Source organism: Bison bison, unplaced genomic scaffold, assembly GCF_000754665.1.
Source record: "Bison bison bison isolate TAMUID 2011002044 unplaced genomic scaffold, Bison_UMD1.0 scf7180017864330, whole genome shotgun sequence".
NCBI classification, from domain to species: Eukaryota; Metazoa; Chordata; class Mammalia; order Artiodactyla; family Bovidae; genus Bison; species Bison bison.
This window is the reverse complement of record NW_011494902.1, coordinates 12458435-12481765: the sequence shown is the minus strand read 5'-3', so window position 1 is coordinate 12481765 and position 23331 is coordinate 12458435. Positions and strand designations below refer to the sequence as shown.

The 23331-nt window shown below is 35.2% G+C and overlaps 1 protein-coding gene across 1 annotated transcript in view; it reads right to left on the bottom strand.

Annotated features, from left to right (window-relative positions):
* The window catches only part of ARHGAP15 (Rho GTPase activating protein 15), a 702765-nt gene that overhangs the window by 550651 nt on the left and 128783 nt on the right, over nucleotides 1-23331 (bottom strand). Inside the window, exon 6 of the mRNA XM_010853686.1 lies at nucleotides 3202-3291. Within this exon, the coding sequence (XP_010851988.1) occupies nucleotides 3202-3291 (90 nt within the window). The remainder of the gene's footprint in view (nucleotides 1-3201; nucleotides 3292-23331) is intronic.

Below are 23331 nucleotides of genomic sequence, written 5' to 3'. Positions count from 1 at the left end.
GATGTGGATTTACACATTGACGTATACATCATATATGCATACATCTATATACAATTATACTTTTTAAATACATTATGATTTGTCTAAGTATGCTTTATAACAGAAGTTGTTAATAATTAAAAAATATGTTATGTATTATTAAAGTCAATTAGGAAAAACTGTTCTATTATAAAATAGGCAGATGTTCTTGAACTCAGCCAGTGAGCATCATTCTGATTTACTAAGAGTAGCTGAATAAGAAATCTAATTAATTAATGCTGTCACAGTTATGCTATCATGTACCAATCAAATAAGAATGAATCTATATCAAGAGTTTTTAATAAGACTATGAAAAGAATCTGACTTTTAATACAAAGAAGGAAATGAACAATTCAAATGTCCAAATGACATATATGAAGGAAACAGATGAAATCCTTCCATTCTTTGTGTCACAAATGTTTGCTTTTGAGTCTTTCAAGCATATCTTAGGCATGTGATTTTTTGTTTGCTTTTCTCTTCATTTTAAGTTCATCTTCTCTAGAGACATCGTAATTATGTGGCATATAATTGCTAATCCATCAACTTTTTCATGACAGATTTCAAATTTTAAATTATTTCTAATTTTGCTCTTCTTTGATTTTTCTTGAACCAAAAATCTCAATAGTCATTAGATATCTGTAATCTATAATTCATAGACTGAGATTGAACACCATGCCTAATTCAAACTTGGAATTCTAAAGCTATTTCTGATGTAGCACATCAGCTAAAGCTGTGATGGTCTTTTTCAGTCAGGAAGAAATGCTTCATTATTCTGTAGGTAATGAAACCCTTGTACACACACACACTCACACACCCAACAATACCTTAGTACCATGTTTTTGAGATATAATCATGTTTATTCTGATCATTTGAGAGTTATACCAGCTAATGTACCTAATCAAATATTGATGCAAGTCATCTAGATTTAGCTCTCTGGCAAATCCTTTCTGATGTTTTTTCATTAACAACTATAAAAGCTATTTATATTGTTCCTCTCAAAAGACTTACTTTCATGGGTTGCCACTATGGATAGGAATTAGTAAATTTTACCTAAGCTTATGTGTTTAGGTGATGAAAAGATTTCAGCATGACAAGAAAACCACATGATTCAGCCTAAAAAGAATGAAGCAGGAAATGAAATCTTAATCTTTCTTTAGTTTTATTATTCACAACATCCTTATCATTACTTCTTGTTTTTCTAAACTAAAGGGTACAAGACAGAAACCGGTAACCTAGACGTAAGAAAACCGAAGTCCCCTGAGCTACTCAGGTACCTTACAGACAAAACTAGCTGGTAAGATTTTCCCCTCTGGAAAACTAATACAATGAGAATAGTTTTAATATTTTTGGAAGTATCTACATTCAGAAATATGAAAAATGAGTAAAATATTATAACAGAGGTAGCTAGTCACACTCAGAAAATGTTAGGATGATGCATATTATCAATACAGGTGGTTTAAATATATATCTATACATATTACATTCATAGCTTTGTAAAATTATACTTGGATATTTTTCTTCTATATTCACAGCCTGTATACATCATTCATATTTGAGTATCATCCTCATTTGTGATCTAATGTAACTATAAGGTTAACAGAAGAAACTGAAAAAGTCATCCTTAATTCAACTCTGACGGTTTGTTTCTATTATCTAGGAATTATGTCAATATCAAATTTTAACATCTTTATTTTGCAACATTGGTAATTAGGATGCTAAACTAACAACACATAATAAAACTAAACCCCTTAATTCACCTTATCCAGTTCAGAACTAGCCATACTAATTATTTATGTTGTCATAGATGCTAGGATTATAACACCAAATTTTCTTACTTACAGCAGAATTAAAAAAGCAAGAAATTGGGAGAGAGAATATACCACTGATCCACAATTCCTCACTTCAAAGCACAATTTAATTTTACTTCTTGATTCTATAAATTCACCTTCTAATCACTTTTGGTTTTAGTCCTTTGATTTCTTGGCAAATATTTTTAGTTTTCTATATTTTATTCCTTTTTTTTTTCTTCTTTCCTTCCTTCTTTCCTTCTTCCTCTTCTTTGGGTTAAAACAAAAACAAAAGCAAAAACTCTACCCTATAAAAATGAATGCCTAAACAGAATTCAACTATAATCAGAAAAAATAAGTTATTCCATAATATGTTGAAAGTGTTTTTTTTTTTGCTTTTTTGTTTTTTTAATTACTATGAGTCCAAATTATTTGGCTAGACCTGATTAAGCATCTGAAAAATGCAAAAACAAACTGGACATCAGGTTCTTCTTCCCAATGAGAGATCAGATAAGAAATGTCACCTACCTATTCTTCTATAAGACCCTATACATTAATTTTAGTGATGCATTTAAGAATAGAGTTGATTTTTCTTTAAGGGCTAAAATGGTCTTAGAATACATTTAATACAATAATTATAATGATTTAGTTCCTACTAAATGATGTAAATTCTAAAACAAACCTATAAAGTTCTGGGTTACTTTGGATATCTAAAAATAAATTAAATGTCATATAAATACAGAAAAAAGATCAACTTCTGTAATCTGAAGTTATTAATTGCCAAAGGGATTTTAGTAAAATCATACATGAAATATTGTTTTCCCATTTCCTTTCTTTGAAGGATTTCATCTGGTTCTTTCCATTCAAAGCAGCATGATTGAAATTATCAATCAGTTATTTTTTCAAAAAAATTAATTATATAATTTGAAAACACTGGTTTCTATAACTGTTCAGCTCTCTCCATCCCCCAAGTTGCACTGGTAAATATAATTTATGACTGGAAGGCAGGAATGGCAGTGAATGCAAATAGTTTATCATAATTAGTGAATCTTAGTTTGTTTATTTCTGAAAATCCTACACTAAATCTATGTAAGCCAAGCATTCTAGGTTTGAATCCCAAGCAGCTATCAAATACACTGTAAAAGTCAATGACTTTTGGGTATATAATTAATCACCACACAATAAACATTTTGTGTTTAGATAGCAACCAGTCACCAGGGAAAAACAACAAACAACCAAAATTTGACAGGAAGAGAAGCCAGCTTTTCACAATGACCTTTGCACAACTAGTTCAAGCTCATGAAAACATCTTAACAAGGTAGTCTTGTTTTGATTACCCAGGAGAGCTAAGATTTAGAAAGAATAGGAACAATTTGAATCTATGTAACATTCTTACCTGAAAGACATTCTTTCTGCTTGATTTTTCCTTGGCCCACTCAATATGTGCCCCACACAAATCCACACTTTCTGGTTTGTTCCCAGTTTTCTGTAAACAAAAATGCAATAAGAAGAAAAAGCACACAACACTGGTGATGCATGTCAGAAAAAATAAGTTATTGATTTAATAGTTATATATTAATGGCATAAAGGCTTTCTTCTTTCTCTTTTCCAGTTTCAAATAGATATTCTCACACTCATGTTCACTGCAGCATTATTTACAATAGCCAAGACATGGAAATGACGTGTCTGTCAACCTATCAATGGATAAATGTATAAAGAAAATGTTTATATATATATATATATACACATATAAAATATTGTTGCTTTGTTGTCTAGTGGCTAAGTCATATCTGACTCTTTTGTGATCCTGTGGACTGTAGTCTACCAGGCTCCTCTGTCCATGTGATTTCCCAGGCAAGAATACTGGATTGGGTTGCCATTTCCTTCTCCAGGGGACCTTCCCCACCCAGAGATCAAACTCATGTTTGGCAGGTGGATTCATTACCACTGAGCCACCAGGGAAGCCCATATATAATATATGTGTATGTAAATCAGTTAGGGTAAGACAAATTCTTGATCTCAGATATATGCAGAGTCTGAAAGTCTAACTCATAGAAACAGGGTGGTTACCATGCACTGGGGTAATGGGAATAAATTTGCTAAAGGGTACAAATTTTCAGTTATAAGATGAATAAGTTCTGGGGATCGAATATACAGCATGGTGACTATAAATTACTATTTATAACCACACATACACACACACAGAAAAGGTAACTATGTGAGGTGATGAATATTTTTAGTAGCTAATCTTAGTGTGACAATAATTTCACAATGTACATGTATATCAAACCACCACACAATACACCTTAAATTTACACAATATTATTTGTCAATTATATCTCAAGAAAGCTAAAAAAAGGAGAAAATAATACATTTAAAAGATCAATTGTATGGCTTTTAAGAATTCACTTTTCTGGCTTTTAAGACTATACACATAAGTGTAATATATATTCATACATTTGTATTTAGTCAATTTAATTTAGATCAAATAGATTATGGCATGTACTTCCTTTTATACAGTACAATGTGGGTGTTACTTAAATGCTGTTTTTACCTCAGTAATTCATAATAATCAATTAATGGGAATGTCCTCTATATTTGTCTCTTCATATTTTCATTTAGTTCAAGTGCATCATACGTACATAATTTAAATCTGCATAACTCTGAACATTAAAATAAAAACTTACCTGTCTGGAAAATTTCTTTACTGTTGTTAAAGAAAGTTATTTAAAGCCACATTTCAAAGATTCCAACTATTTTTATATGTTGTGAGCTGGAACTCCAGGTTTTCCTGGAGATTAAGTTCCATTTTCTCAAGCCATTTTCAAAAGAATACTTTAAGTTTTTAGTATACAAAGCTTATAATATTTTTATATAATTTTTAACAGTATGAACTTAAGGTTAAAACATAAAATTATGAATAAATAGTAAAAAAATGTTATAAGAAATCTATCCACAAGTTTTGCCTCTTACCCACTATGTTCTACTAGTTTACAGTAAATAAATTATTTTTCAGAACAAGCCAGAAATAAGTAGTTTTTAATAGTAAAATTTGAGATTTTCTTGAGTTTTGGCACCTCAATAAAAATTTTTTGGAAACATTGTACAGGCCAAGCACAACTCTCCTTCAGGATAAATTCAGTTGGCAAAGCATCAGTTGACAGTGTATCTTTCTTTTGTTATTTGGAGGTTAATTCCATGGAAAACTAATCAAGATGAGCACGGCTCTTATGAATGCTTCAGACAGTGAAATACTTTTACTATTTTCCCATACTCCACAACCCAGGTGATCACTGCTGTGGAAAATCTTAAAGCATGATAATGATGTTTATTGTCAAGTGATTTATGACATAGAGAAATTAAGAGCAATCCGTTTCTACAGTTACTTGAATTATGGGACACTCAGAACCAATAGAAATAATCATCAATAAGCATATGTAAGAAAAAAGACTATCTCTCCCACATAATGCAATCAGGAATAAAAAATGAAAAGATTTTACATAAGAAGCACTTTTTATGGGCCAAACATTTCTCTATGTGTTTTATGGCTATTAATTCTTATTGCACCTGTATGAAGGAAGTACTATTATTATTATCATATTACAGGTAAGAAAATGTGTCAGAGTGGTTTGGTAAGCTTTACCAAGGTAACACATGTAGGAAAGGAGGAGTCAGTATTTGAGTGTTAGCAGCGCCCCTTCAGTCTGTTTTTAATTACTATGTTGTTCTTGAAAATTGAATATACAGTGTGATCATATTCATGTTAAAACATGAAACATTTAGGGAAAAGAGAGGCTTTTCTCACTAGAGTGGTACAGACATATTGATCTTGTTTCTGTCTTTCTCTGTTAAACTTGATCTTCCCACTGGGCTTTTACACCACCTGTTTACCTGGAATACCTCCCAATCTTCACATGGCCGACTCCTTCTCCATCAGATCCTAGCTAAATGTCACCTTGTCAGAAGTCTTTTCTCTGACTGTCGTATATAAAATAGTGGCATTCCAATATTACTGATAACTCTCTACCTATTTTTTTTTCTATTTTCATGATTTTAATTTTATTTTATTTTTAAACTTTACATAACTGTATTAGTTTTGCCAAATATCAAAATGAATCCGCCACAGGTATACCCGCGTTCCCCATCCTGAACCCTCCTCCCTCCTCCCTCCCCATACCATCCCTCTGGGTTGTCCCAGTGCCCTAGCCCCAAGCATCCAGTATCGTGCATCGAACCTGGACTGGCAACTCATTTCATACATGATATTTTACATGTTTCAATGCCATTCTCCCAAATCTTCCCACCCTCTCCCTCTCCCACAGAGTCCATAAGACTGTTCTATACATCAGTGTCTCTTTTGCTGTCTCGTACACAGGGTTATTGTTACCATCTTTCGAAATTCCATATATATGCGTTAGTATTAATTTCACCATAGATCTCTTCCTAGTTGAATTAATATACATAGTTTTATGCTGTCTGTTTTTCTCCCACTAGAATTTAATTCCCTGAGCTGGGAACTTGCTTGCCTTTTCCTCCACTATTTTTCCAATGTATGGAACCACGTCTGGTAACTAACTGTTGTTCAATGAATATTTACTAAATTCATAAATGAAAATACCAAGGTGCAATTAAGGTTTATGCTTTGGAAGGAAGGTTTGGGCATTTTAAAACTTCCAATTTTATACCAGTTAGGGCTTATATTTGGTTTACTGGTTAAGCAGTCTTTGTTTTGTGAGTTTTTGCTTTGCTTGCTCTGTCCATTACTGTTAGTCACCTCCTAGTGCTCACTCATATGACTTTGACCCATATCTTATGTTCTTCATGAGCTCACTGCTTCACCTTTTCTCCATGGTTAATAATCTTCATTCTGACTTTTGCTTAACAAATCCCGCTTTCTGAGTCATTCTTACTCCCACCCTGTCATGCTTGGTTTAGAGGTTACGGAAATCTGCAGACCTTTGGGTGTTCTCCCCGTGTCAAGCCCTGGATTTCACTTCCTTTCATGTCCATATCTGTGTCCTGATTCAGCAGGCAATTCAACCTGCCCCTCTCTCTCCATCATTTGATGATTCACTCCACTCTCTCATCCACGTTTTCTTCTTCTACAATCCCCTTCATATTCCTCAAATTTATGGAAATGACTTGACTACTCAATATAGCAACATTGCAAACAATGGCCATCTACTTAAGCTGGGCTTTTGACTCTATGCAGAGACACTTTCATCGCTATCATTGTGATAAGGACATTTAACATACCCCTGAAATCATTGCCAAGACTAATGTTATGAGTGCTTTGCAGAATTTTTATGTGTTCCTAGTCAGTTTCTATTTTTTGAATGGCACCTCTCTTACAAAGCTATACCTTTTTCAAGTTATCCCACCAAATGGCTTACTCATAATTCACAGAGGTCATAGAGCCCTTGTGCTAGAACATTCACCATTCTCCCCACTTTCATAGTTAGTCTGTTTAATCAAAATGAACAAACAGAATATATTCTATATGTCTTCCCTCTGAAAGTTTTATATCAACTTCTTTATTTCCTTACAACAATCTTATGAAGTTAACACCATGGCCTTTAATTGACATGTGAAGAAACTGAGGCAGAGAGTGGTTAAGTTTATTGCATTAGCTCATACACTTAATAAGGGCCTCAGCTGAGATATGGATTCATTTTTATCTGACTCCAAATCCCAAGTCCTTGAACACTGCCTCCCCTCCATACCTATCCTTTTCTCCTACTAGGCCACCTAACATCCTTTTTAGGTCTAAAAATAAGAATTAACACATTCTATTTCTTCCTTGTTTCCTCATTTCCCACTTTCATTTCTGGATTCCAGACTTCTCGGCCTGGGTCTATGACTTTTGTCCCCATGTCTAATGAAGTCCCATGTCTGAGCATGACAGTGACATCTATGAGCATCAAAAGCACCTGGTCTGTCTGCCATATAGTGCACGAACAACTCATAAGGCACGTCCTGCTTTTCCTCAGGGGAAGAGACGCTCATTCTTCATCCCAAGGGTTTTCCTCGGCAGTTTTTATTTCCATCCAATCACATCCCTTATTTTCTCTCAAGTAGATTATATCCTTTAGCCTATAATCACACTGAAGTCACTTTTGCTTAAAACACAAAAAAAAAAACAGAAGAAAGCAAGCACTGAGCCACAACTTCACAGTTTCTCAGTCTCACCCATTTCCTTCTGTGATGACCAGGATTCTTCAGAGTTTCCTGTAGTTACGTTCTCTGTTCTTGTTCCATTCTCTTCACAATGTCTTAACCATTAAGGTCAACAGAAACAGTCTGATGCTTTCTCACCTATAAACATTCCAGCTGAACTCTGTAATATGAAATGCTGCTGGCTCTTCTCCTTAAAACTCTTTGTCTCTCAAGCTAAGACATTTTCTCTCCAAATTCTTCACTTTTTATATGTTGCATTCTCTGTTTTTTTTGTTTGTTTGCTTGTTTTTTTTTTCACTGACTTCACTTCCTCATCCCATTTCTTGGTGGTGGTGGTTTAGTTTTTAAGTCATGTCTGACTCTTGTGACCCCAATGAATGTAACCTGCCAGGCTCCTCTGTCCATAGGATTTCCCAGGCAGGAACACTGGAGTGGGCTGCCATTTCCTTCTCCAGGAGATCTTCCCAACCCAAGGACTGAACTTGGGTCTTCAGCATTGCAGTTGGTTTCCTGTATGCAGGTGGATTCTTTACCAACTGAGCCACCAGGGAAACCCATTTCTCAAATGTTAGTAATCCTTGGTTTATAGTTCTAGACCTTTATTATTTCTCATAGCTTATAAGCGTTCTTTGGGTTTTGTTCTTACCTATGATCTGATCCATCACTTATAAATATGCTAACTTCCCAGTGGTTTCTTGCCCCCAGAACTCTATTTTCTATCATTAGGATGTAGCACAGACAACTCTGTGAAATCACTGTCTTCTCAGAGTTGGCCCCCTTTCTCTATTGCTCATCTTGGCTAATCATTTCTTTACCTCCTTTATTCTCCTTATTTTCGTAATTCTCCACTTTCCATCAACAGCCACAAATTCTAGAACTAGACCACAGTCTCATTCGAGTTCTTATTTTCTCTAATCTGAATTCCTCTTCATGCTGTTTCTTCTGATCACAGGAAAAACCATTTCAATTAATTCTCTGTGTTTTCAATTTTTTTCTAAGATATATATCTCAAAAATAGTTCTTCTAGAAAATTTATTATCTACAGAATAATGTACAAATACCTTAGCAGAGTATACAGGCTTCTTTTCATTATCCTCCAACCACCTTCTCAGTTCCATTCATCCGTCTTTCTTCTATATGCCAGCAATGCTGAAGTTTCCAAAATGCAACATCCTTTCACAACTCTCTATATGGGGATCTTAGTATACATGCACCCCTTTTCATCTGGGACACATTTATGTCTCTCCTCAACCACTTTCCTTGCCCGCCATCTGCCATAATCTTGCTCCGTTTCATGATGTAACTCCAAAATAACCTACATGAGGCTCTCCTTCACCTCTGTAGGCACAGTCACTCACTTCTTCTCACCATTTTCCCTACTCTGAAACACACTTTTTTTTGACAATTTGTTTTGTTATCCACACATTACAACTGCTTTCTGACGTGACTCTTTCCTCCAGTTATACAATCAGAACAAGTTGGATTTGTCTTATAAATCTTTATTTTTCTAAAATCTAGCAAAGTGGCCCCAAATAAGCCCTAAACAGAAACCCGTTAACTGCTCAATCAATTTATGAACTGGAAACCTGCAACAGAAAATTTCCAGATTCATTCCAATATATTAATAAATAAAATTAAAAATACACCTCAGATTTATAGTTTATAAAATGAGAAATACTTGACATAAAAATCACAATAATCTCATTTATACTGACCTTTAATAGGAACTAATATTATAGCAAAATTGAAGCAAATGATAGAGATTTGGGGCTAAATTTTAAAGTATGCCAGAAAAAGCTAAAGAGATTTTGGTAAAAGTCTAGCAAATAAAAATATCCACCTCAAGAAAAGAAAACTAAGTAAATGAAGGGCTATATAAAAATGATCCTAATCAATCATTCATTTTTACAAATTTAAAGCAAAAAGACCCAGGCTTGAAGAACAACTTTAGGGAGTAGGCTTTATTAGAGGGGGAAATTATCAGTCTTGCTAAATATTGGAATAAGTTGTTCAGAAAAGCTGCAGAATTTATTTGGAAGACAATCAAGATTTTATTCAAGAAGCCTGAATCCTTTAATAGAAAACATTTCTGATTCTACAGCTATAAAACACATGAGAAAGTCTGCTAAACTACGTGATGCCAATGTATCACATTGTACGTCATTATAAAAACGCACTTTTAAAAATGGACTAAATATAAATTTAAGTCTAAACGTGTACATAGATTTATTCTGGGTAAACTTAAAATATAAATGACTGATTTTTTAAATATTTAAATAGAAGTATTTAAAAGTTACTTCTTCTAGACAATAAAACATATAAAAGCTTTTTGCTGGAAAAGGCAAAGTTATTAAAAATTGACCTTAGGTCTTGTCTACTTCTGATTTCTATTATTTCTTAGTACATCTTTACCATTTCCCAATAATAGTGGACAGCATATTCTCTCCATAATATATTTTTCCCTGACTTAGATTAAACACTTGGAATTAAGTTCCCATTTTTCTTTATGGGATATTTGAGGGCTTTTAATGTATATTAAAGAAATATCAAAGGCCAGATGCTCTTTTACTTGATGGCATTTTCCATGATGAAGACTGGGCATGTGTGTGGGCAACAAATCATTGGGCCACTCATTCTCATACCCTTATTACTCGACGTGGTTGAAAAAAAGACAAGGCTCAGATTTTATGAAACAGGTTATTAGCTACCATTTTTTATTTTGGATTAATTGCTGTTCCAGAATATAGACTCAGATTGTCCTTATCAGTTTGAAACATGAAACACCAAATCTGTTTAGAGGAATTAAGTTCTATCACATAACTGGTTTTGTTTCTGGAAAATCAATCATGCAGGAGGATAAAACTCACTTATAAATTCTCATTTTGGCAAAATGATTTAGGAAAGAGTGCTGAATGGCTACCTGATCTTATTAATGTCTAAAGTATGGCTGCTGTCAACATAGAAGTGGATACTTTGATTGTAAGATGTGAGTTTTATGTATATGAATATAAATGGTGTTAATAATAGCTGAAATTGTTTCTCCAGTGAAATTTCTCAGTACAAGACCAAATCAAACCAGATTTTCAGAAAAGCAAAGCCTTGTTAGTGATCTGGAGCACTAGAATGTTATATGTTTGTTTACTTTGTTTGTTGAGGAGAAAGTATTCTCTCCTTTTAAGAACTTATTGTATTTATCCTGAATCAAAATCTTGCAGGAATAAACATAAAAGCTTCCATGTTTGCTGCATGCTTATATTGCCTTACGTTTATATTACATAAAAACTATTTAATGCTGCAATGTGAGTAGTTTGGGCATATTTTGATACCTCCAGCAGCCCCTCAGATTCCCTCCTTAGCCTCTCATTCACTCAGTTGGCCTCAGCTGTCCCTGTAGATGGCCAGTCCTGCTTGGGCCCATACGGTCTCACTTCCTGTGGAAGTCTAGACACCTTCTTGGAATGCAAGACCCTCTCAGTTGCCAAGGTGCAGATAGATGTTTAGCTCCCTACCACCTCTAGATTTGGATGAAATGCTGCTTTACAGGGGATAGGATCTGACTTTCTGAGTAGTCAGAAGGGTATATCCAGGATATATACAATACAGGGAGTGGAGACTGGGTGATACTCCAGTACTTTGGCCACCTCGTGCGAAGAGTTGACTCATTGGAAAAGACTCTGATGCTGGGAGGGATTGGGGGCGGGAGGAGAAGGGGACGACAGAGGATGAGATGGCTGGATGGCATCACTGACTCGATGGACCTGAGTCTGAGTGAACTCAGGGAGTTGGTGATGGACAGGAAGGCATGGCGTGCTGCGATTCATGGGGTCACAAAGAGTCGGACACGACTGAGCGACTGAACTGAACTGAACTGAAGCAAAAAATGGGACGAAATCTGGCTGATAATTCCTTCTCCTACCCCATCCTTTCCTCCTACAGACTGCTTCATGCTCTCTCCAGTTTATTTGCAGCTTCTCTGAAAATCGTGGTGCACCTGCCCAGTAGCCCTCTCCAGTGTCTCTATGAGGCTCTGTGTAGAGTGGTAGGCCAGAATGATAACACATCCTCTTTACTCTTTCCCATCATCTCCCGCCTCGCTTCCTTTTTACTTTCTCTCTGTGTCCTGCGCTCATGCCTCTCAAATAGAAGCACAGGTACTTATTTTTGGCTTTGTTTTCTAGAGAATCAGGACTGAGACAATTGGTTTCTTTCCTATGATGGGGAAAGGTAGCTCTCCACTAAAATGTGTGCAGTGCTTCCTCTTCAAGAGTCTAGACTTTTTTTCTGGGAAGTAGCTCAAACAGCCAGAGGCTACATTTTATCTGTCCCCCTTTACATTAACCTTTGGCCATATTACTCATTCTCATCACTGGAATAAGAGTGAGAACAATGTGAGAGGCTTCTGAGCTCACAGCTTTAACACAGCTTGCAGACTTGCCTATGCTGTCTTAACCTTTCTTCAACCGCCACTAGGGGATGACAGAACCGAGAAATGGCACAAGCACCTTGCAGCAGAAAACTGACCAGGAATATTTGTTTTGGCCTATGGTATGAATAAGAATCACTCATACCAAAATCACTCACACCAAAATCACTGCAGATGGTGACTGCAGCAATGAAATTAAAAGACGCTTGCTCCTTGGAAGAAAAATTATGACCAACGTAGATAGCGTATTAAAAAGCAGAGACATTACTTTGCCAACAAAGATCTGTCTAGTCAAAGCTACGGTTTTTCCAGTAGTCATATATGGATGTGAGAGTTGGACTATAAAGAAAGCTGAGCGCTGAAGAATTGATGCTTTTAAACTGTGGTGTTGGAGAAGGCTCTTGAGAGTCCCTTGGACTGCAAGGAGATCTAACCAGTCCATCCTAAAGGAAACCAGTCCTGAATATTCATTGGGAAGGACTGATGCTGAAACTGAAACTCCGATACTTTGGCCACCTGATGCGAAGAACTGACTCATTTTAAAAGACCCTGATGCTGGGAAAGATTGAAGGCAGGAAGAGAAGGGGACAACAGAGGATGAGATGGCTGGATGGCATCACCGACTCAATGGACATGAGTTTGAGTAAACTCTGGGAGTTGGTGATGGACAGGGAGGCCTGGAGTGCTGCAGTAAATGGGGTCACAAAGAGTAGGACACGACTGAGCAACTGAACTGACTGATGAGTAAGGAATGAAGTTCTGAAGAAATTCTGAATTGTATTTGGACAGTGAGTAGTGTTTTTTTTTTTTTTAACCTGAAATATCTTTACATTATTAAGAAGATTAAGACAAGGATTTTAATGTATAGTCATTAAATGGCAGTTTTTGTGTTTGAATCTAGTTCTGGTTCCAAAGTCTGTTCTCTTAACCACTATGCTCTATTGCTGTATGTAATAATAATAGTGACAACAATAATAAATATATGTATTATCTTTGCTTTGTGCTAGGCATGCTACATCGGTTTTCTCACACAATCTCACAATAGCTCTAGGAAGTAGGTACTCTTATTAACCCCAAACTGAAGTAGAAACATCAAAGATTGTAGCAACAAATAAAATGTGAATCTGGGATTCCTAACCCAGGTGGTCTGACTTAGAGGCTCCTAGTTCTACCTAATATGGTATACTGCTTCCTAGAGCATTTCAATTTAGGAGTGAATTTTAAAGGAAGAATAAATACATACATTCAGTAAGTTTTAAAATGCACTGTAGAGTAAGTCCAGTTCATCTTAGAGAAATGTAAGCTCTAAATCACATGTATTACATTGACCAAAATGATAAACCACAGAGAGTCAAGCTTCATAATTAAAATAGTTTTCTGAAAGAGCCTAAGGTGAGGTTTATTGGACAGTAAGCTATTATCCATTTATAAAGCATCCTATCAATTTCATAGATTTTTGTGGTTATTAAAAATTATGTAAGATACAGAATTTATTGTGGTTAATGGCCAAATCTTGAGAAAATTATAACCAGAGAACATGGCCTCATTTATAGTAATATCGATCACTTGATTTCATTTTTTCCTTACAGAGTTTGTGTTAATCAGATATTAGAATTCATTTTTCCTTTTCTTTTCTTTCTTTAAGGCCCACCTGTCATCCTCTAGATTTTGGACTGTTTTTTTTCTTTTAATTTTTAAATGTATGATGAGACCATATGATAGTGCAATCAACAGCTGTACTAATAATCTGCCCCCAATATAAGCCATGCTGACTTTGCCAGAGCACTATTATTACAAGAATTAAGACATTAGTCACAGATTTTAAATAGCTTTGTTATGCTAAGGTCAGTAGATCTATTGTAGACCTCTGTTTTTATGATTTTTTTTGAGCAGGGATCTGAATAAGGGCTTAACACTCACTTTACAAAGATAAAATAATTCCATATTCATTTTGTACAGAATACTCAATAATTCATGAATAGCTTTCTGATTAAAACTGTTTTCATCTTTTTGCTAAATCACATCATTTTACTCCCATAAATAAGTCCACTTTGTTATTAAAGTCATGCTACAGTGAATGAACATTAAATATATTGCATTATTTAATTAATGCTTATTCTCATTATCTGCATTGGAAGTAAACAATATTAAGAAAAAGTAAACAAATTATTTTAATGAAGCCTTTCATATTACTCTTTTTTTGCTTTCAAGGTTATGGCTGAATGACTGGTCTAAAAACGTTAATAGTTTATTAAATGCCTTGGAAAAGTTTTCTGTCATTAGAAGTAAAATTTGCCAGTGTTTGCCTCTGATTAGAAATATTTGTACAATGTAAAGTGAAAAACAAAAGTTGCCAAAAAATCCAAGTTACATATACAGTCGACATGTAGTTTCCATATTGAACAACTGGCTTTATAACTGTATGGTTTGAGGGGAGAAATGGTCCCTAAAATGCTTATAATACTTCAGAATTTATGTCAAAATTGATACTAAGTTTTCTGAGTATCATGCGATAAATATAAAAGGAAGTAAGGTTCACTTGGGCTGATTTTGGGTGGATGTGGAAATGAGATACTTTTTAATCAGAAATAAAGTTTGCACAATGCATTTGTTTTAGTAAGGTGCCACATTGAACACGTATTCTGGCATCACAGGAAAATACCTCCCTGTTTGAATTGGTGCTCACTGGTGTGCTGATGTACCATGTTTGGGCCACAGCATATTTTTCCGCTCTCCTTAGATGAATGACCCTATTTGCTTCCTTTGTATGAGGACTCTTTACAAATGAACAGACTGCTAAAAGATCAGGTCATGGGAGAATATTAGTGCATATTTTGAGTGAGAAGATGTCCTGTGATCTACTAAATGCATTGGGCCATATGATGACAGATTTAGCTGTTTTGCTATATAATCTTTATCAATACCAGCACAGGCCTTATTGCTCTCATCCATTCATAGATTTTTAGAATAGGTTTTTCAGATAGTTTAACAAGTCTTATCTTAATTTTTTAACTGTAGAAGAAACTGAGTTTGTTTCATGTTTGTATCTTTCTTTTTTTTTTTTGTATCTTTCTTAATACCTAGAATAGTGGCTTAACATCAAGCACCCTCAGTGATATTTGTAGAATTAATACATGAAGAGATACGTAAGCTGATACTTAATTCCCCCAAACTGTCGCTAAAAACTCTAACTCTTAATTTGAGGATATGCAGTAGTTGGGGCTTCCTAGATGGCAGTTGTGGTAAGGAACCCACCTGCCAATGTAGGAGATATAAGAGACATGATTCAGTCCCTGAGTTGGAAAGATCCTCTGGGGGAGGGCACAGCAACCCACTCCAGTATTCTTGCCTGGAGATTCCCCATGAACAGCGGAGCCTGGAGTATACAGTCCATAGGGTCGCAAAGAGCCAGACACGACTGAAGCAATTTAGCACATATACACACACAGTATTGAGTCAGCCAAAAGGTTTGTTGAGGTTTTTCAGTAACATCTGTTTTTGGCCAACACGATATTAATGATACAGGGCTCCACAGTGCCTATAGAAAGAAATCACCTCTTCTCACAATCCGGTTCAAGGTTTAATAGTCTGCACAAAACAGTCTGGACTGGTGCATATATACCCTAGGCCTCAGAACCACCAAGAAATATTTTTAAGATCAATGACTAGCATAGTATGTGGAGCAATACAAGAAATCAATAATGCTTAGAAAATAAATAAATTAAGAAATTGATTTCCCATATTTTATCATTACTCACTCCCTTCTTTCCAGGTGAAGTGTCTTTCTCCCCCCTTTTTTCTGCATTGAAATCCTCTTCAGCCTTGAGAAACGTCCTCAAACTTCACTTCCTGTGTGGATTTATTTAGAACCCTTTTCAGCTGGAGACAATCTCTCTCTCCACTTAGTTACCATAAAACTAACTCATGCCCACGTCCATGACATTCTGGAGCAATTATCAAAGTCCGCTTTTTCACTACAATTACTTGATTTTTGGGTGTGCTTTCTATTTCTTTCCAGGCCCTCAAATGACAGATCTGAGTTTGTTTCATGTTTGTATCTTTCTTAATACCTAGAATAGTGGCTTAACATCGAGCACCCTCAGTGATATTTGTAGAATTAATACATGAAGAGATATGTAAGCTGAGCATTACTCGGCACCACAGTTTCCTTGGGAAAGGACTACCTGTAGCTAGACCTATGGTTCCCCAAGCATGTTTTCTTATATTTCTTTATCATGTTAGTCATATTCTATTATAATAAACCTAAGTATGATTCTGTTTCCCCTACTGAAACATAAGCACCTGGAGAGTAGGGATCATATATTATTAATCTGGATATCTCTAGGGTTTAATAACACATAGTTTGACACCTGTTGGGAGCTGTTAACAGTTCATAAAATAAATAAATGAATGAGTTATCTAAATTACACAGCTTCTTCCTCATGAGGCAATCCATATATATATATATATATTTATTTAACCAGCAGTGCATATTTGCCAGATCCCATAGCTATAGTCCAAGGTCTACCCCATATCAGGCAGATGCTCTAAAATTGCAAAGTATGGAAGGTACACAGGAGGAAAGTTGCAATTGAATTTCAGGAGCCAACTGAAATACTTTGGTGGTACAAAAATAGATAAGTGTACCTGAAAAATGGAAGGGGATATGATCCAAGCCCTCAAAGGATAAATCAAATTGACAAATTTTGTTTCTTTAGTGTGTCTCTGGCACCAGGTGAATTAAATAATACTGTAGCTGCTTTTGAAGCAAAAGTTTTTGCTCTTGGACTAAATGAATTGAAGTTAGAATTAATTTTTCTCTTGTCTCTTCCTTATTACAGTACCGGTCATTTTCAAACAAATAACACCTGGGTCATATTGCTGTTCAGTATATATTTGTTAAAAGAAGAGCCATGAGAGATTATTCTAGGGTGAAAATGTTTGGAGACTACAGACACACCTTATTAAAGAGCTGCCCCTGGTAGCAAATCTCAATCCATGGCAGTCTTCTCAATCATTTTCTTTTATCCTATCTTCCAACCAAACTAAAAAAATGCATTTCTCTTTTTAGCACACAGACCTTGCCCATTTTCAGCTTCATACCATTGTTCATTTTCATTTCATTTCATTTTTTTACTCCGCTGGAATTTTCCCTGCCCACAAATCTCCTCATACTGAAATTATAACCATCCTTCAAGGCCTAATTCAAATCTTTCACAGATGTGAGCTCTCCTTCCTTTAAATGTTATAAAAAAAAAACTCTCCTATGTTTCTTGTTTCATCTCATCCTATTTTTTTGGCAGAGACGCTATAAAGCAAAGACTATCTTGATTATATCTCTATGCCTTATATGTAGCCCTAACGAGCAAGCTGTTCATTGTAGGATTTCAATACATATTCTTATGAAGTCTTTTCCCACCAAGGCTTATATAAATAGCACAAACTTGATTAACCAAATGCATATTTAAATGAAAGTGAGGTAGATTGTAATGAGAAACTATGCTATTTGGATCAACTCTCCCACTGAAAACAATGAAAAGTGCTGGATAAAATACTTCTTTTTAAACTTACCTTAAAAATTGAAAAGCTGAAAAGATAGTGGGAACTTCCAAGGAAAAGTATTTTTTAGAGGTGAGAATCTGAACCCAGAGAGAAAGCATAATATCGAATCAACACAACTACACCTTGTCTGAGGGCATTATCAAAAGATAAAGGCAAACTAATATTAAACCTGTAGCTTTTCTCCAATCCCAAGGGATTATAAAGAAGACTGCCTTTGTTGTAGAAGAGCAATGTAAGAGAAGAAGGAGTGAATACTTCTGTCCCTGATAAGATATAGCACAACTGTAGCCCTCCTCTTATGTACACATAACTTGAACATTTTAAAGTGTTAGATTGATCTAATCAATCACTGGACATGCCCACAGATAATCTGAGGAAAATGCAAAACACTCTGGAGTAGGATGCATTTATCCTAGACCTTGGAGAACTTCTCATGTTATTTTAATAACGATTAGCACAAAGTCAAAGGTAAGCAGACACACAGCGAAACAAAGCAACATGAGTGAGAACCAGCAGAAACTGACATAGAGCTCAGATGTTAGAATCACAAGACACAGAATATTGGAAAAAAAAATGCCTTCTAATTTTCACACAATAAAAGTGAGTTTTTTAAATGTGTGTGAGTGAATAACATAAGTGTAACAATGACATAGTAAATTAAAAATATAAACTTCTAGAAATTAAAATTATAATAATTAAAAAAAAACAATGATTATCACAAAGGGAGATTGAATTAAGGAATGAGAAAATAAATCAAGAGAAGTTATTTGGAATGCAGTTCAGAGAGACAGAAAGAAAGAAGAATATAAAGCATGTGGAGGCTAGAGTGAGAAAACATAGGTTTAACTAAGGGCTTAGAAGAAAACAAGAGAAAATGTAAAAGAAGTTTCATTTGAAAAGATAATAGCTTGGGATTTTCTATTAATAAACTACATTAATGAGAGCTATAATCAATTTCAGGGGACCTAACAATCTGGTCAGGGAAATAAAAAGAAACTGACATTCGAATGTATCATTGTGAAACTGTAGAAATATTATGAGCAACCAAAGAATGGTAGTTAGATTAACAGGTAACTTCTTGATCACAATAATGGATGACAGAAGACAGTGGAAAGCTATTTTAGATGTATTGAAAGAAAATTACTGCCAACTCAAAATTCTATATCCAGAGAGAATATATATTTCCAAAATGAGGGAGAAATAGAGAGATTTGAAACAAGCAGATGCTCAGACAGATTGTTACCACAAGACCCTTACTACAGGAATTTCTCAGAATATACTTCAACCAGAAGGAAAAGTAATCCTAGAAGGAAGATCTAAGAGACAGGAAAAAATAAATAACGTGGGATGTGGCAAATATTGGGCAAATATAAATCAGTATTGATTCTATAAAACAGGATAAATAATGTCTAGTGGTGTTAACATAGAAAAGAAAGAATTAAAATACAGACGGAAATAGCATATACATTGGGAAGGAGATTAGTGAATTTAAAAAACATTCTAAAATAATATTTGAATAGCTTTAGTCTTTAATAAGTTATAATTACAGGCAAGTCATTAATAGAACACAAAATGTATCACTCTCAAATCAAGAGAGGAAAAATATGAAATGATTAAAACAAAAAGAAAGAAAAAGCAAGACATATTTAGAGAAAGAAGCAAGAAACAAAATAAAGGCATGCAGTGATTCCATTTTACAAATTCAAAAACAGATGAAATAAACTATATTTTTAAGAGCTATAGGTATAGGTGAGAAAATAATAAAGGGTGAAAAAATAATGACTAAGATGCCATTTAAGTCTGTGACAAGGGAATAAGCTATGATGACATACAGATAATTGGCAGGGCTTGTAGGGTCTATATCTTGACCTGGGTGGTGATTATGCAGAAGTTTGATTAATACCTGTTAAAATATACACATTTGTTTAATATATTTTACTAAAAATAGATTCTGCATTATTTTCCAATGACAGTATTTAAAATTTTAAAGTGAGTTACAAATCAGAATCTAGAATATGACCAGTGTCTTTTCCTTTATAAATCCAGAAAACCCAGATCTAAGGACACCACTGGTTTTCCAATGCTCCTTTTCACAAGAGGGTCAACCAGTCTGGACCAAACAAGTGAACAAAACAAAGACAGTGTATATAGACATTAAGAAGGAGACAGTGTCCTCTCTTGGTGAAGACTATCTTTCTTTCTGAAGTTTTATCTGACCTAGATTTGGGATTAGGGTATTTCCTTCATGTTAGAAAGTGAGAGCAGTAGTAGGTGGTAATGTACCCATTTCTTTTTTTTCTCAATGAAATTGCAGTTTTGTTATGGGTTCATCAGTTTGAGAAGAAAACTTATATAGACATGAACTTCAGCCCACTCATCCATTATTGATTCAAAAGCCATCCTACTCTTTCATGACCTTATTGAAAAAGAAAAAGAGAATAGATCAGTCCTCCCTGAATAAGTCACTGAGGACACAGAGCCTATGAAACTCAGATTTACACACACCAGCAAAGTGATTCTGCATCTCTCTTCAGGGGAGAGACTGCTTTTGATAAAAATGGGACATGGTTATAAACTGAAAGAATTTCAGTGAGAAAAAAATACTGTCACACATGGAATGTGGGATCAGGCACCACAGTCTGTGACATGCTGTATTAAATGTGAAAGCAGGAAGTGTAAGAGGCAATGGAGGAAGATACATATGGAACGTATATATGGACATCAGGATGTTACATCTATAACCCCAGATAGAGAAATGGCTTCACAAACAATGTTTTATGCTGCCTGTGGATACATATTCTTTTTTTGGAGACTATACATGCTGGCATTCCTTGAATTAATATACTTTTTCTTCTCTGCATGTGTGAATCAATTCAAGTGACTCAATTCAATGATAAGTTATAATTATTAGGTTAGTGTAAACATAATATCAGTTTTTGCATGGTTGAAATTTGCCATTTGATATTGGAATACATACTTAAATAAGTGTGGTTAGGTTATACATCATCTGAATGCACATTTCTCACTTGATATTCTTTTTGCTAATGACTTAGTACTTGCTGTTTATATTTATTTTAAACTATGGAAAGGATGGACAAAAAGCAAATTTGAGTGATTTTCTTATTAGAGTTCAAAATAGCAGCAGAGACAACTTGCAACATCAACAACGCATTTGGCCCAGAAACTGCTAATGAATGTGCAATGCAGGGGTGGTTCGAGAAGTTCTGCAAAGGATATGAGAGCCTTGAAGATGAGTGAAGTGGCCAGCCATTGGAAGTTGACCATGACCAGTTGAGAGCAGCATCAAGCTGATCTTCTTAAAGCTACACAAGCAGTTGCTGAAGAACTCATCAACCATTCTATGGTCATTCAGCTTTTGAAGCAGATTGGAAAAGTGAAAAAGCTTAATAAGTGGGTGCCATATAAGCTGACTGAAAATCAAGAAAACCGTCCTTTTGACATGTTGTCTTCTCTTATTCTGTGCAACAACAGTGGATCATTTCTCAATTGGATTATGACATGCGTGAAAAGTGGATTGTATGTGACAACCGGTAATGACCAAGTCAGTGGCTGGACTGAGGAGAAGCTCCAAAGTGCTTCCCAAAGCCAAACTTGTACTAAAAAAATGTCATGGTTACTGTTTGGTGGTCTGCTGCTGGTCTGATCCATTACAGCTTTCTGAATCTGGGGAAACCATTACATCTGAGAAATATGCTCAGCAAATTGATGAGATGCATCGAAAACTGCCATGCCTGCAGCCAGCACTGGTCAACAGAAAGGGCCCAATTCTTTTTCATGACCACGCATCGCACAACGAACGCTTCAAAAGTTGAACGAATTGGGCCAGGAAGTTTTGCCTCATCCACCATATTCACCTGACCTCTCACCAACCACCACTTCTTCAAGCATCTTGACAACTTTTTGCAGGGAAAATGCTTCCACAACCAGCAGGATGGAGACTATGCTTTCCAAGAGTTCGGTGAAGCCTGAAGCACAGATTTTTACACTACAGGAATACACAGACTTATTTCTCATGGGCAAAAAGTATGTTGATTGCAATGGTTCCTTTTTGATTAATAAAGATGTGCCTGAGCCTAGCTATACTGATTTAAAATTCAAGGGCCAAAACTGCAATTACTTTTGCATCAATTTAATACATTATACTTCATATTATGTACTACAGAATATAGTATATTTATTTTTAATAGAGTATATTGGAATATAATAATTATTTTAAGATTATTGTGTATATTTTTATAAATTAATTTTACTCCATACTAATTATCTTGGCAAATATTACTATCCCCACTTTATAGATGAGGATTCTGAAACTCAAAGCAGTTGAATAACTCTTTTCAGTTCCTAAGTGGCAAACTAGAATAGAGTCCTCTGTGGTTGAACTTCAAAACCCTTCTCCTAGCCATTTTGCTGGTTTGTCTCATCAGTGCATTAGCATTTGAAGATCATTCCTATACACATTAAAATATCGTTTACTCTTCTAAACACATTCTGCACTCACTTAAGCAGTTTCTATGCACCCCTTGCAGAAAAGGGTAGACTTTTCCCCAAAAGTACCATGAACAATAATACCAGAGCATGTGTAAGGGGGCACAAGAGAAATTCAGAAACTTGAGAATAAATCTCTTTCAAAATAAAACCACAGTATCTTTAATCAAGGTCTGGCAATCATCATATCATTTCTCTGAGACTGGTATTGGTAAATGTGGGCTATCCCACCAAGCCTTTAATGCTTGTTAGAAATGTATCCAAGAAGTTGACTAACAAGGCAATTCATGCAGTACAAACAGGAATCTGTGATTCTTTCCCCCATTACCACAAACATAGTTACTGCCCTGAATTTGCTTTAAAGACAGTGAGAGAAATTGTAAGAGCACTGAAAATGGGACGGTAAATAATAAATAGGGACTATCCCTCCAAAAAAAAACAAAGGTTAACAAATTTTTTCTGAAGGTAAAACCTATTTTCAATTTACAACAATTCTGAAGCTTGATCTGGAGGCATGCAATGAATGAGGTGACTTTCAAGGTCTGCCTATTATGGAAGGGGGAGTTCTCTTCCACCTGTAGAAAATTAAGCAGCTGATAATTATATCTCCTGGTATGAGATTAAAATAATAAAATCAAGCCAAAAACTTTAAATTGAAATCTAATTTCTCCCATTACCCCAGCACATTCATATCAACTCTGCTCCAATGGCATTCTTCTCACCCAGCAAGACAAAGATCATCTTCTCAGCAGCCAAACTCAGAAAGGCAAGCTACTTTCCTTCCTTCCTGACTTTCCCTTCAGAACTCATTCAAAGGGAAGACAAAGGACCCGTGGGTGGATGGGAGTTGTTTTGTGC